The sequence below is a fragment of the Sorghum bicolor genome, chromosome 1 (genome assembly GCF_000003195.3).
Source record: "Sorghum bicolor cultivar BTx623 chromosome 1, Sorghum_bicolor_NCBIv3, whole genome shotgun sequence".
NCBI classification, from domain to species: Eukaryota; Viridiplantae; Streptophyta; class Magnoliopsida; order Poales; family Poaceae; genus Sorghum; species Sorghum bicolor.
Window position 1 is genome coordinate 57,440,560 of NC_012870.2, and position 13,073 is coordinate 57,453,632.

The 13,073-nt window shown below is 43.6% G+C and overlaps 1 protein-coding gene across 1 annotated transcript; it reads left to right on the plus strand.

The window, feature by feature from the left end:
• Window positions 2,511-4,418, plus strand: LOC8055636 (phospholipase A1-Ibeta2, chloroplastic). Its single transcript, XM_002464877.2, has one exon. The coding sequence runs from the start codon at window positions 2,598-2,600 to the stop codon at window positions 4,212-4,214; it is 1,617 nt and encodes a 538-aa protein (XP_002464922.1). The 5' UTR covers window positions 2,511-2,597; the 3' UTR covers window positions 4,215-4,418.

The following is a 13,073-nucleotide window of genomic DNA, read 5'->3' on the forward strand; positions in this document are numbered from 1 at the left end:
AATACCTCAATTAAAACAATATTTAAACATTATTGCACATTCTAATGTCCTCAGAGCATCTCTAATTTCATCATTTTTTATAACTCATTGTCATAACCATAAATATGTGCGTAGTTTCCAACTTCATCCAATTTTGTTGATGAATCATTAGAATAAACATGTGTTTAGTTCCAATTTCATCAACATAAACAAGACTAAACATACCGCACATGCCAAGGAGGAGGAGGCTTGTTGGGGAGGAAGGACAGGTGGTGATCGGATGAGGAGCCACTAGGAGGAGAGGCACCAATAGGAGGAGCCACATCGAGGAAGAAGACCCTAGGGAGGAGGTGCATGGGGGGGGGGGCGACGCACCACGAAGGAACCAAACCAAGCAAGGGGATGCACTGGGGGAGGAGCCACACTAGGGAGGAGGCGCAGCAAGGGAGGAACCAGCTAGGGAAGAAGGCACGTCACGTGAGGACCCACCAGGGGAGGGCAGGAGGTGCCAATGCATGGGGTGAAGTCGATGTGGGGGATGGAAACTAGTGAGAGAGATGATGTGGCGGAAAACAACATGTGCGAAGGAACTATCAAAACGGTAGTTTGAGGGCTTGAAGTAAGACCCCGAGAATGAAGGCTTGGAGGTCACTTTAGAGAGCCTATTCATTTAAGAGTCAAGTAGAGGCCCTATTGGGCCCTATTTTTTGCAACTATAAAAATGAGATTGAGGGTTCAAATTGGAGCCCCACTGAAGTTGTTCTTAAATATTGGGAAAATGTAGTTTATGCAATCGTACGTGTTTCCGAGGAGCTTAGCCAATTAGACAACGATCATGAGGATCTGGCAATAGACCATTAAGATCAAGATATATTCTCCGATGACACCAAGAGGTAATAGAAGTATTGGTTTTCACCGTTTGAATTTTGCATTTTATTGTCTTGTGTGTAAGGGCTTTTTTAGGCATCACTGTTAGTTTTAGTAGCTCTGTTGTGAGTACATGAACTCTTTCACAAAAGGGAGATGTGCTGTATTTACTACCTCTGTCTAAGAAAGAATGCAATTCTAGATGCATTCTTTAGAAATCTGCTTGTATCTATAAATTTTGTACTAAAACTTTGAGGTTTATTTGTACTATAAAATTTGTACTACAAAGGTTTATTTACTAAAAATTGTACCTATCGTTGGATTAATTTACTAAGAAAAACAGTATTTCATTCCACAAACAGGTCAATGGAGTATTTATATTTAAAACTTTAGTACAATTTTTTTGTTTAGAATTTGTTTACGATCTCAATATAATATTCATTAGAAGATTCATTAAAGTGAATTAAAAAAAAAGAATAATTCACTTAGCCACATGTTACTTTGAGGTGCAGTACACTTTGCTGAAGCCTCTGGTCATGAGAATATTCTGTTTTCTGGTATCACGATGAACAAACAAACTTGCAACATAAACGATCTATTCCGTTTTCTGTAGTGAGCTATACGAACTTGCAACACAAACGATCTTGCACTGAGGCACTGACCAGAAACTGGCATCGTGCACTCAAATTAAAATTATTGCAGCGTCGTGCACAGGGGATACAGACCTGATAGCTTCTCCTTTTACGTATTCCTGATGACAGGAATTAATGGAAAGCTACAGTATGGTGCTTGTCGTCGTTCCTTGGAGTGCCGGCGGTTACCACGTTTTTGCCATCTGTATCACTTGTCTAGCCGGTCACGCGCGCTATCTTGGCGCGGAATCTGCATTCATTATGCACACACATGCGTACGTGTTGCACAGTGGAAAGTCCACACGTACAAATTAGAAAGCTCTCTGGCATGTCACACGGCCCAAAGAGTAGTCAATAGGGAGCATGCGCATTATATTATATCAGCAGCTGAATTGATAGTCTCCTCCTCCTAGCCTGCCTTTGAGTGAAGTGGGAGCAAAATCATTTCAGTAGGAATCACCGAGCCATCAGCATAACAAATCACAGTATAGTTACCCAGGTATATGTGTGACGTACGTTCAACCAAAAAAAACCTTCATACGTCAGTTTTGTCGGACGACCTTTTGCTTAGACTTCTGTAAAGAAAATTTAGAGGAAGATTAAGGTCCTGTTTGGTTCCACCAACTAAATTTTAGCTAGCTAAATTTCAGTCACTTTAGTAGCTAAAGTTCCAAACACATTAACTAAAAGGAGCTAAAATAGTTTAGATCTATTAGTCATCCAAGAGTAGCTAAAATAATTTTAGCTAACTAAAATTTAGTTGGTGGAACCAAACAGGACCTAATAAAAGCACACAGTAGTACAGACTAGCAGTGAGAGATCGATCTCCATTATATTAGCTCTGCTTTAAATCTTCTTCTTTTAACAAGCTTTTGAAAAGGAGCCGAGGGCGACACAAAATTTTCAAAAGCATGACGAGTACACTCGGGCACATGATCCACATGTGCCTTGATGGTGAGCTAGCTGCCCCTCCCCCTGCCGCGCTGTGCGCTGCCTATAAGGCAGCGCACTTCGCCGGCATGCTGCACCCACAGAGACAGGAACAGGCAACTAGTCTGTGCGCTCTCTCCAGATCTTTCTCTTAGTTTCTCAGACGACGACGACGACGCCGACGCGCCCATGTCCGCCGCGGTGACGGCGCCGCCCTGCCCCTGCCACAGCCGGCCGTCCCCTCTCAACCCCAACTCGAGGGCCACGCCGTCGCCGAGCAGCAACGGCATCAAGCCCAACGCGGTCTCCACGACGCGGAGGCACCTCGCCAACCTCGACCGCCTCCTCGTCAAGCCGCCACCGCTCCCGCTCCCGCTCCCGCCGCAGCAGCCCAGGAAACTGCTGCCAACCGAGGTACTGCCAGGCGACGGGGAGGCCACCCCCGACGACCGCAGCGGCCACGGCGGGCTCCTCAACGCGCTGAACCTGTCCACGTTCCTGCCCTTCACCCGCAAGTCCGCCGTGGACGAGATGTCCCCGCGCAGCCTGGCGTACATGCAGCGGCTCCTCACGCTCTCCCCGCGGCTGTCGCCCAAGGGCTCCATCGCCGGGGAGTGGCGGAGGTACCACGGCGAGGGCGGGTGGGAGGGCCTCCTCGACCCGCTCGACCACAACCTGCGCCGCGAGCTCCTCCGCTACGGCGACTTCGTGCAGGCCGCCTACACGGCGTTCCACTCCATGCCGTCGGAGGCCGCCGCCGCGTCCTCCAGCGGCCACCACCGCACCCTCGTGCTCCCGGACCGCTCGTACCGCCCGACGCGCAGCCTCTTCGCGTCGTCGTCGCTGTCCATCCCGCCGTGGGCGCGGCGGCGGTCGGCGCCCAGCTGGCTCACGCAGCGCACCAGCTTCGTCGGCTACGTCGCCGTCTGTGACAGCGAGCGGGAGGTCCGCCGCATGGGCCGCCGCGACATAGCCATCGTGCTACGTGGCACCGCCACGTGCCCCGAGTGGGCCGAGAATCTCCGCGCCAGCCTCGTGCCGCTCACGGCGGACGTCGTCGACGACGACGCGGCCGCGCCCAAGGTGGCGAAGGGGTTCCTGAGCCTATACAGGACGCCAGGAGACAACGTGCCCAGCCTGTCCGCCGACATCGTCGACGAGGTGAAGCGTCTCATGGAGGTGTACAAGGGGGAGGAGCTCAGCATCACAATCGTCGGACACAGCCTCGGCGCGTCGCTGGCACTCCTCGCCGCCGACGAGCTCAGCGCTTGCCTGCTGGCTGCTGACGACACATCAGACGACGGCACCTGCACGGAGGAGCACCGGCCGCCGCCGCCGATCGCCGTGGTGTCCTTCGGTGGACCCAAGACCGGGAACCGCGCGTTCGCGGAGCGGCTGCAGCGGGAGCGCGGCGTGAACGTCCTGCGGGTGGTGAACGCGGGAGACGTGGTGACGCGCGTGCCGGCGCCGATCGCGCGGGAAGGGTACGTGCACACGGGTGGAGCCGAGCTGAGGCTGCACAACAGCGACTCGCCGTGCCTGCGTCCGGACGCGGGGCCAGCGTGCTGCCACGACCTGGAGGCGTACCTACACCTTCTGGACGGGTTCGCCGGCTCCGGGAGGCCGTTCCGCCCCGACGCGAGCCGCAGCGTGGCGCGGCTGCTGGCATACCAGCGGCCAAGCGTGAAGCGGGCGTACGTGGAGCGCGCGCGGATGCTCGGGTTCGAGCCGGCGTCGCCCAGGACGGCCACCGCCAACGGCGCCGCCGCCGACGGCCAGTACGGCTACCTGGCCAGCCCCACTTGACTCTGTACTACGTAGCTACAGTAGAAAGCAAGAAAACAAGCATGCATGCATGCATGCAAACTCCATTCTTAACAGAGGATATGCACGTGTTTCTTGACGTGCAATAAATTACCGTGTGCATATATGTGACTATACCATGCATGCATATGTGGCTATACCATATGCATGCATCCTGACAATAAATTGCCACTGTCCACTTACTTATTTGCTTGTCCCTCGGGCTGAACATGCATGCTGGTGATCGACGAGGTCATCGCTTGTTAACATCCTTCTTGCCACGGCTAAAAAAGGATAATTTCTAAAAACTAATTAAGAGAGAGGCAGGTCTGTTAATTGAGGCTTCGCCCATTACCTTAACTGCAATCCATCTTGACCCGCTATCCATCTTAACTGCAATCCATCTTGTGTTTAACAGAGGTAGCCCTAGCTCGTCACTTCCCTCTCTAGCCATAGTCACACACCTCTCTATTCTGCCCTACCTCGACCAGCGCCCTTCCTCTTCCTATCCAAATAGCTAGAGGATAGTGAATCAAAGACCTATATATTGTTGTTTTATTTCTTTATTTCTTTCTTTTCTCGAATAGTAGTTGTTAGCTTCTGTCTCTAGCATGTTGGTTTGCTTCTAGCATTTAGTATGATAGCTTATAAATTTTTTTCTACAAACTTCCAAACACTAGAGCAAAATGATTAGGCAAATACGAGCTCCTAAAAACAGCTACTTTCTCTAGCTCTGTTTCACCCACAAGCAAGTCTATCTTACTCAATTCTAGTAGCAAAGGTGATCACTTACTACTACCACCGTAGTTCCACACAAGAGGCTAGCACTACTCAATTGAGCTGCTCAATACAAGCAACTACCACACACAAGCAATGTATATGAAAGTAAAGCATGCATAAGAGAGTAGTATGCAATTGTACATGTTTTAACCTCCAAGATGCATGTTAGTCTGATTTTCGGTCCTGAACTAAAAACTAGGTAATAGACTCCGTTAAAACTAGAATTTTTTTTGTCCCGGTTCCAAAGGTAGTTTTTTTCTAAAATAATAAAAACTATTTTGATTTCCAAAAAATCATAAAGTTTAATTTAAATTAGAAAATATGAAACTAGCATCTTTTTCTAAAACTAGTTTATTTCAATTTCTATTGCTTTATTGGTCATAGTCGTACTTTTTTATTTATTTAAAACAAATAAGACAAATAACTCCAAATAGGGCACTGCCAAATAAATTGAAATTTGAGAAGGAAAACTGGTGTGAGTTTCATATTTTTCTAATATAAAAAATAATTATGTTTTTAAGATCAAACAAGAGTTTTTATTATTTTTAGAAAATAGAAAACTAGTTAAAGGACCAAATTTGTTCAATTCCGATAATTAGAGGGTATATCAGTTACTCAACAATAGAAAGTTTTTTTAGTTCCACTTTTTTTACTTGACTCGGATTTATGTCCCATACTTATACCAGTTAGAATAACTCTTACAGCGGCGATGATGGATACAAGGTCCGATTCCAATACGTATTGGGTTGTACCATCCGTATCTCGTATGTGACCCGGATTCATGACTCATGCTCATAGAAGTTAGAGAATAACTCATATCTAGCGATGATATAGAATCCGATTCGTATACATATTGAATTCTGTTATAATTTTTTTGCGGTGGGACATCCTGCCGCCTCCAAAAATATGTTTACCCGCCTCTAAATTCGGTTTTATACTATAAGTGAGGAGCACCATTGAGGATCACATGCTTGTTCGTGATCGCGACGTGCCAATGTGAGGGCGTCCCAACGGACCCCTTCAAATCGATGGCGACAAGAGGAGAATTTCAGCTAGCGATTTCAACCACCGTTGGGGTCTTGGGGACACATTGATTACACTGGTTGTAATCGAGCGCTCAGAATTAGTCAACCACTAACGATTGTGCAAGAACAACATCATTGGACGACGTCGTGCTGGGAAAATGAGTCGTTGCATATATATATATATATATATATATATATATATATATATATATATATATATATATATATATATATATACCTATTTATAAAAGAAGAAAATTTCAGTCTGCCACCTGCCTATCCGTTCCGTACGTTGTATATCGTTTCGGTACGTTGTAGATGAGGAAAAAAAGAATAAAAGATTTTCTAGGGTTCCCAATGCAAAATCTTCTATACACATTAGAGCATATTAAAAATAAAGAAAATACAGGAGCTTAAGTGTAAATTTGTCAGCCAATCGGCCGTCCGTACATAGACTGCCCGCATCACAATCAGCCGTACACAGACTGGAAGAGAAAAAAATAGAACTTTTTTTAAGGTTCCTAATGCAAAATTTTCTATAAAAATTAATAAATATATAGCAATTCATAGAAAAGTCTAAAAATTACAAAACAAATTTTGTTTAGCTCCACATATTTAGATCCATATAGTAAACAAAAAAATCACAAATTTTAGTATATTTTTTTGCTGGTAGATGCTTGTCTATGCTTTTTAGTGTAAAACTAAAATTGTAGTTATCTTGCTTCAATTATTATGAAAATTTTATAATAGCCTATTTAATGTGATGCTTGATTTGTGGTAAAAGTTTTAGCAACAAATCCTGTATATCTTACTGATTTACTAATTTAACTAAATTTATGCTTGAGGATGCTTACACTACCTTTGCATGATGTGTTGTTATGTAATATGAACACTTTATAAGTCCATGTGTTTATAATCTACATACATTTAACTGATATATCATATTCATAGAAATCCTAATCTAAATAAAAAATAAAGCTACTAACAAACTTCTCATTTTTAATATAATGCAAAGGTACATGAAGAGGTAATATTAAAGTAAGAGAAGGTTTGACTAATTTCTATTATTATTATTAAATAAATATGTCTTCAAGCTATATATTATTTTAAATATTAACTATCTAATACCATAGATGTCATGGTTATCAATAAAATAAATTATAGACTTTAAATTTTATAAAAAAACATAAACATAAATAGAATGTAACATTATGTCATAACTTTCTATGGCCATTTGATACTTTTCCCCCGTTGGAACGCACAATAAAAATCAATCTCAAGAAAAATCAATCTCAAGATTTACATAGACTTCGGCTTACCAATAAAAAGTGTATTGTTAGCTTCTTGTCTTTTCACGAACAATACACAAATTGACAGAAACTTATACAATCTATATAAAATCGAAATCAAATCTAAAAATCATAATTCAAAAGTTTATTAGGCTCCTTTCAACGAAAGAGTATAAGGTGCCATTGCGCGTGAAATAAAAATCCTAAAAAGTCTAAGAGCATGTATATAAACTATATATGGACAGTCTGCTTCAATGTCAGTTGTAAAAGCTTAAAAATTGTCAAATTTAATACAAAGGATAAAACACAAATAAATATAACAAAATGCTCATTTTTTACAAACGTCTATTTGCTCCCGTAGCAACGCACGGGCATATTTTGCTAGTATATATATATATATATATATATATATATATATATATATATATATATATATATATAATATGGGGTTTCCATATATATTCACGTCATATATATATATATTGGCTGTCCTCTCTATCGTGCACATATAGTACCGCTTAATTTTGTCTGTTGATCGAGAGTGAGAGACGTGAATATATATGGAAACCCCATATTATATTTTCTCTCGTTTTTTATTGATATATATGGGGTTCAGGGAAGGACGACAGCCACACGCGACACTCCAAGAGTGAAGTAGCAGCACGGTAGTGGTCGAATGGATAGGTGCAGCGCCAATATGTGTGATGATGTGGTGGCCGGATGTGAATGGATCCGCGTCGGACTCGTAGGTAAGACGCACGCACGTTACGATCCCACAGTCGGTTGCGCTTACTAGTGGAGTGGAGCGCCGAACCATTATTAGCGCGCAACAACACCTGCACGCTAACGACGTGCGTAATGGGGTGACAATCTAGTGGCTAAAAGTGTTTTAGTGCAAGTTAATCTTAAACGCAACATATATAGTTGCGGCGGATAAAGATATTGTTAGTCAAGTAGCTATCATGCATATATCCAATCATCATGTCAACTCGGGCATTAATAAATCATCAGGCGGTGTGCAAAAAAAAAAAAGATTGTTTGCGGAATTGCGGCCTTATTACTTTCAATGCGGCTTGCATAGCATCCTTTGGAATTATTTGCATATCATCAGGTGGAGTATGTAACAAAAGTTTGTTTGGCTGAAAGTTATTAGCAAAAGGCTAGTTGGGATTATTTGTGTGTTCGAACCTGTTCCACTAGGTTTGAGTTCCCAACTCTATGTGTCCGTCGGCAGTCAGATACTTGTGCGACGACTTCACTCATTCTAATATCCTGTCGATAAAGTCTCTCGAGGGAGGGCGTTCATAGGGATGTGTTCATATGTTTGTAGAGGATAATAAGTGCATGTTGAGCGTCTACTCCGGCTTTGTTTCACGAAGAACTTAGGAAAACCTTGCCTTGTAAAAAAGGGGGGTTAGCAAATTTTTTTCTTATACATGGAAGCACTCATATACTCAATTTCACATATATGCACGTTTTACTAAACTACATCTGGTGACTGGTGGTGCAAACAAAAAAGAAGTATCAAATACTCTAATATACTCCCTCCGTCTAAATTATAAAGTATTTTAGTTTTCTACATATATTATTTGTACTATATATATCTAGATGTAGTGTACATTTAAGTCCATAATAAAAACTACGAATCTGGAAACCAAAATCGTCCTATAGTTTGAATTTTTTTTTGGGTGGGTGGGGGGGTGCTAAAACATTACATTTCTACTATCCGTCTATCCCTAATATTAAAGTCAATAACTTTCTTGCATATTTTCATGTTTTCTACTCACGCCACTCTACCACATGCTATTGCTAGTCATGATATGACCACATTTGTTTTCACTTATGACCTGCTCCTCGTGAAGGAAAAAAAGAAGGGCTGAACTATGCCCACTGTGTTCCTCATGAGTTTATCATGCATGCTTATTAGGGAATTGATAGACCAACTGCACTTATGATATCAAAAGCTGGTATTCTTTTTTTTTATTTGTTCATAATGTTAATTAGTCGTATGATCTTGCTTCTCCTATAGGTCAATGCATGAAAGCCATCAAATCTGAGCTATGACTGTTGGAACCCACACATTTCATTGGGTTGTTTTCCCCTTTCATCAATGTCAATGGTGATGCAAAAGATTTCAACATGAACACATGGAAAGAGCAACTACACAAGCTTAGTGATACAACAAGAAAACGTGTTGAGATGGTGAGACGTTGAGCACCACACGAGAGGACAAATGGCATTGAGATAGAATTGCTTCCATGGTTATTCATTGGCATGCCAAGGTATTGGTGTCTGGTTTGGATAGCTCTTGTGCATAAGTATAATATCTCCCATAGACATTCCTATGATTTCCTTGTTTTTATTATCATGGCAAAATACGGTGGTAATATTGATTGAATTCTACACTATAGCTCTCTTTTCATACAATGTTGGAGTCTCATGTTGTTTTTCCTACAATATCTTTGGATTGTTCTAGCATGATACAATCTAGATCTTTATGATTAATGTGGTCATTTTCAGTGAAACCGACTACTTTTGTTAATTTGTAATGCACTAACTTTCTACTTACGTTTCATCAAAAAATAACTTATTTACGTAAGATTTTCCATCTTATATAAATCAAATTACTATTTTTTGTATTTATATTTTAAAATTATCTATTAAAAAATATAATTTGTAAAAGGACCATTTATTTAGATATATTTGTATTTCCGATTCATTTGGAGATCAAACACTGAACATGGTGAAAGCGAGCACATACAGATTAGAAGACTCTTGTAACCGTTAGGCCATATATGGCTTTCGCGAGTAAAATGAGCTAAGTATATACTACTACAAGCCTACAAGTATAGATGTACAACGGGCCGGGCCGGCACGGCACGGGGCGGGCCACGTCGGGCCACGGGCCGACCAGGCCAGGCCACCACCGTGCTGCGGGCCGAGGGTGCGGCCCATGGTCCGGTCCGCGGGCCATTTTTCCGGGCCGTGCCGCCCGTTCAGCCCGGTCGGGCCGGACCGGCCCACAGCCCGACAAGCATATCATGTCTCAATTTACCATTTTTTTAAACAAAGGTCAAATTTTTTCACAAATCACAACATATGAAAAAATCAGCATACAATTTCATTGTTATATCAAAGAGAAAGAACACAAAATCACAACATATAGAACAAAATGAGCGGGCCGAGGGTGCGGCCCATAGCCCGGTCCGTCAACGGACCGGCCTGCCCGTGGCCCGCAAGCACCGGACCAGACTGTGCCACGGACCGGGTCAAAAGGCCGGGCCACATACCGGGCTAAATTTAACGGGCCAAATGTACATCTATACCTACAAGTGAATCATGTTGCATGCCTGCCGTAAGAATCGTGGACGTGGAGCGAGAGCAAGGTCTCGGTAGATATCGTCAGTTGGTCAAAGAGGATGGCCGGTGCGTGTGACTGTGTGAGATGCATGGTTAAGCAATGGTAGCCTGAAAGAGTGAACTACACACTAGACACTACTATGTCATCACCAACTACGACGACTCAGCTGACAGCTCGTGCATGCATGTGGTCCTCATGCAGCACAGCACTCCCATCTTGCAACTTGCAAAGTTGCAACTTGCAAGCAACATGCAAAAATAACCGCGTGCTTTATTTTATTTTATTTCTGTAAATATAAAGACGCCCATGCGCCTCCGTACGAACCTGAAGCCAACAGCACAAGCAGAAAAGAAACACTGATATAGAGTTGAGCTTCAATACCGGTTTTTCGACCAGGATTATGGATTCAGGACTAAAGCCTATTCTTGAAACTAAAAAAAAAACAATTTAACTTCGGAGAGATCTCTCTTACGGAATGTGAGATAAAGTTGAGCAACAGCTGATCCGGTCTGGCATGGCACGGGCCCGTGCTAGGCACGACTCAATAGGGCACGGGCCCGTATGGCTCGTCGTGCCACCGGGCCGTGCCTCCACAAGCCACTGTGTCTGTCTAATGGTCCAAGCACGGTACATGGGCCGATTTTCAGGTTATGCCGGTCCGAAGAGCACGAGGCCCAATAATCTATCGGGCCAGCTCATAGCCCGCTATATGAAAAAAATCAAATTTAATACAGAATTTAACAAAACATCAGTAAATCACATTCAAATCACAAACCTTGATACTTTACAATTCACATAACACAATATACTTCATAGATCATATTTTACATACCAAAAGTCACAAGTTTCACAAGTCAAAGAACTTGATACTTCAAGTTTCACAAGTTCCCTAATACCGGTTCGACATCGTACCTACTATTAAAAGCGGGTCGGGCCATGCCGCTCGGCGAGCTGAGGGTTAGCCCAAGCACAACCCACTACGTGCTTCGGGCCGGCACGGGCACGGTTGTGGTCCAAGCCGTGCCGTGCTTGGACCGGGCCAAATCGTCGTGCTTTGGGCTATGCCTTTGGCCCGCGGGCTGCATGCTCAACTTTAATGTAAGATGTCTCATGCATAGCTCCCTTACCAACTCACCTACACATTAAGCAAAATTCTAGGTGCCCTCTTTTTTAATTACCCCGTAAAAACCTTAGTCCTGGATGAGAGACCTTTAGTCCGGGTTGTTAACATTAATGGTTGAATCTCACCAACCGAGATTAAAAGATGACCCTTTAGTCTAGGTTGGTGTTACCAACCGAGACTAAAGTTTCAACCCTTAGTGTTACCGTTACCAACCCGGATTAAAGGCTGGTTTTTTATTTCGGTTATTGTTACCAACTGTGATAAAAGGACCTTTGTACTTGTAAAATTTAGACTCATGACTTAAAAAAGTATTTACTCCCAAACCTTAACATAACCGAGATTAAAAGTGTGAACCGAAAGCCATTTCTCTGCTATTGACGAAAATTATAAGCCAGCGGTGTCAAAACAAATCGCTGTAAGCAAGTTTTATCTGCTCACACTATAGAGACAGGCGGTGTCCTTGCTAGCGAGCGCCATCCGGCCGGACTAGTCCCAGCACCGACCCGTCATCTGAAAATGAAGCATCCAGATCCAGCAGATCCAGTGCAGCAAAATGAAGCCACGCTGCTCCGACTGACAAGGACAAAAGGAGCCGGTCGATTCCTTTTATATATATATACAACAAAACAAAAAAAATTTGTGGCGATTGCTCGTCGATGTCCCCACGTCTTGCTTTGAGGTGTCCCTGTTGTTTTACTCTAGAATCAATGGCTCCCATATGCATGCATGCAAGCCGATAATGCATGCAGCATCAATCTCTGTTTCCTCTTTCGGAAAGGAAGGGAGAAAAAGACACATAATCTTTAATGTAGCAGCCTTGGACCATTAACATCTTAATCTAGTCGCAACAAGAAACAAGGACCATTTAGCGTGTTTCTCTTTTGTTGTTTGTACGCGCATTCATGCATCTCTACAGTTGACTGCAGACTTGCTTGAAATGGTTGTCCTAAGTGGGCCAACACGCGGTTTTCCCACCGTATACACGCGTTGTGTGTCACCGAGTGAGCGTGACCGCGTTGCTTCTGTGGAGTATGGCCCAATGGGCGTCGAGACGCGCCACTTTCGTGGTGTGTGATCGGGCTTTTGTGTCCAGGTTGCAAGGCCCATCGTAGAGCAGGCCCTGCTCGGACCTGTCATGCTATCTTGGCCCAGTCCGTCCGTTGTTCTCCCCATAACGACGAAGGCCGCCGCGGCCCGCGGGGTAGGTTTCGAGTGACGAGTGTATAGGTTCTCATGGATGCATAGGGCCTTGTTTAGTTCTAAAATATTTTGAGAAAAAGATAA

Coding starts and splice junctions, on each gene's coding strand:
- LOC8055636 (XM_002464877.2), top strand. CDS start 2,598: ATGTCCGCCGCGGTGACGGCGCCGCCCTGCCCCTGCCACAGCCGGCCG.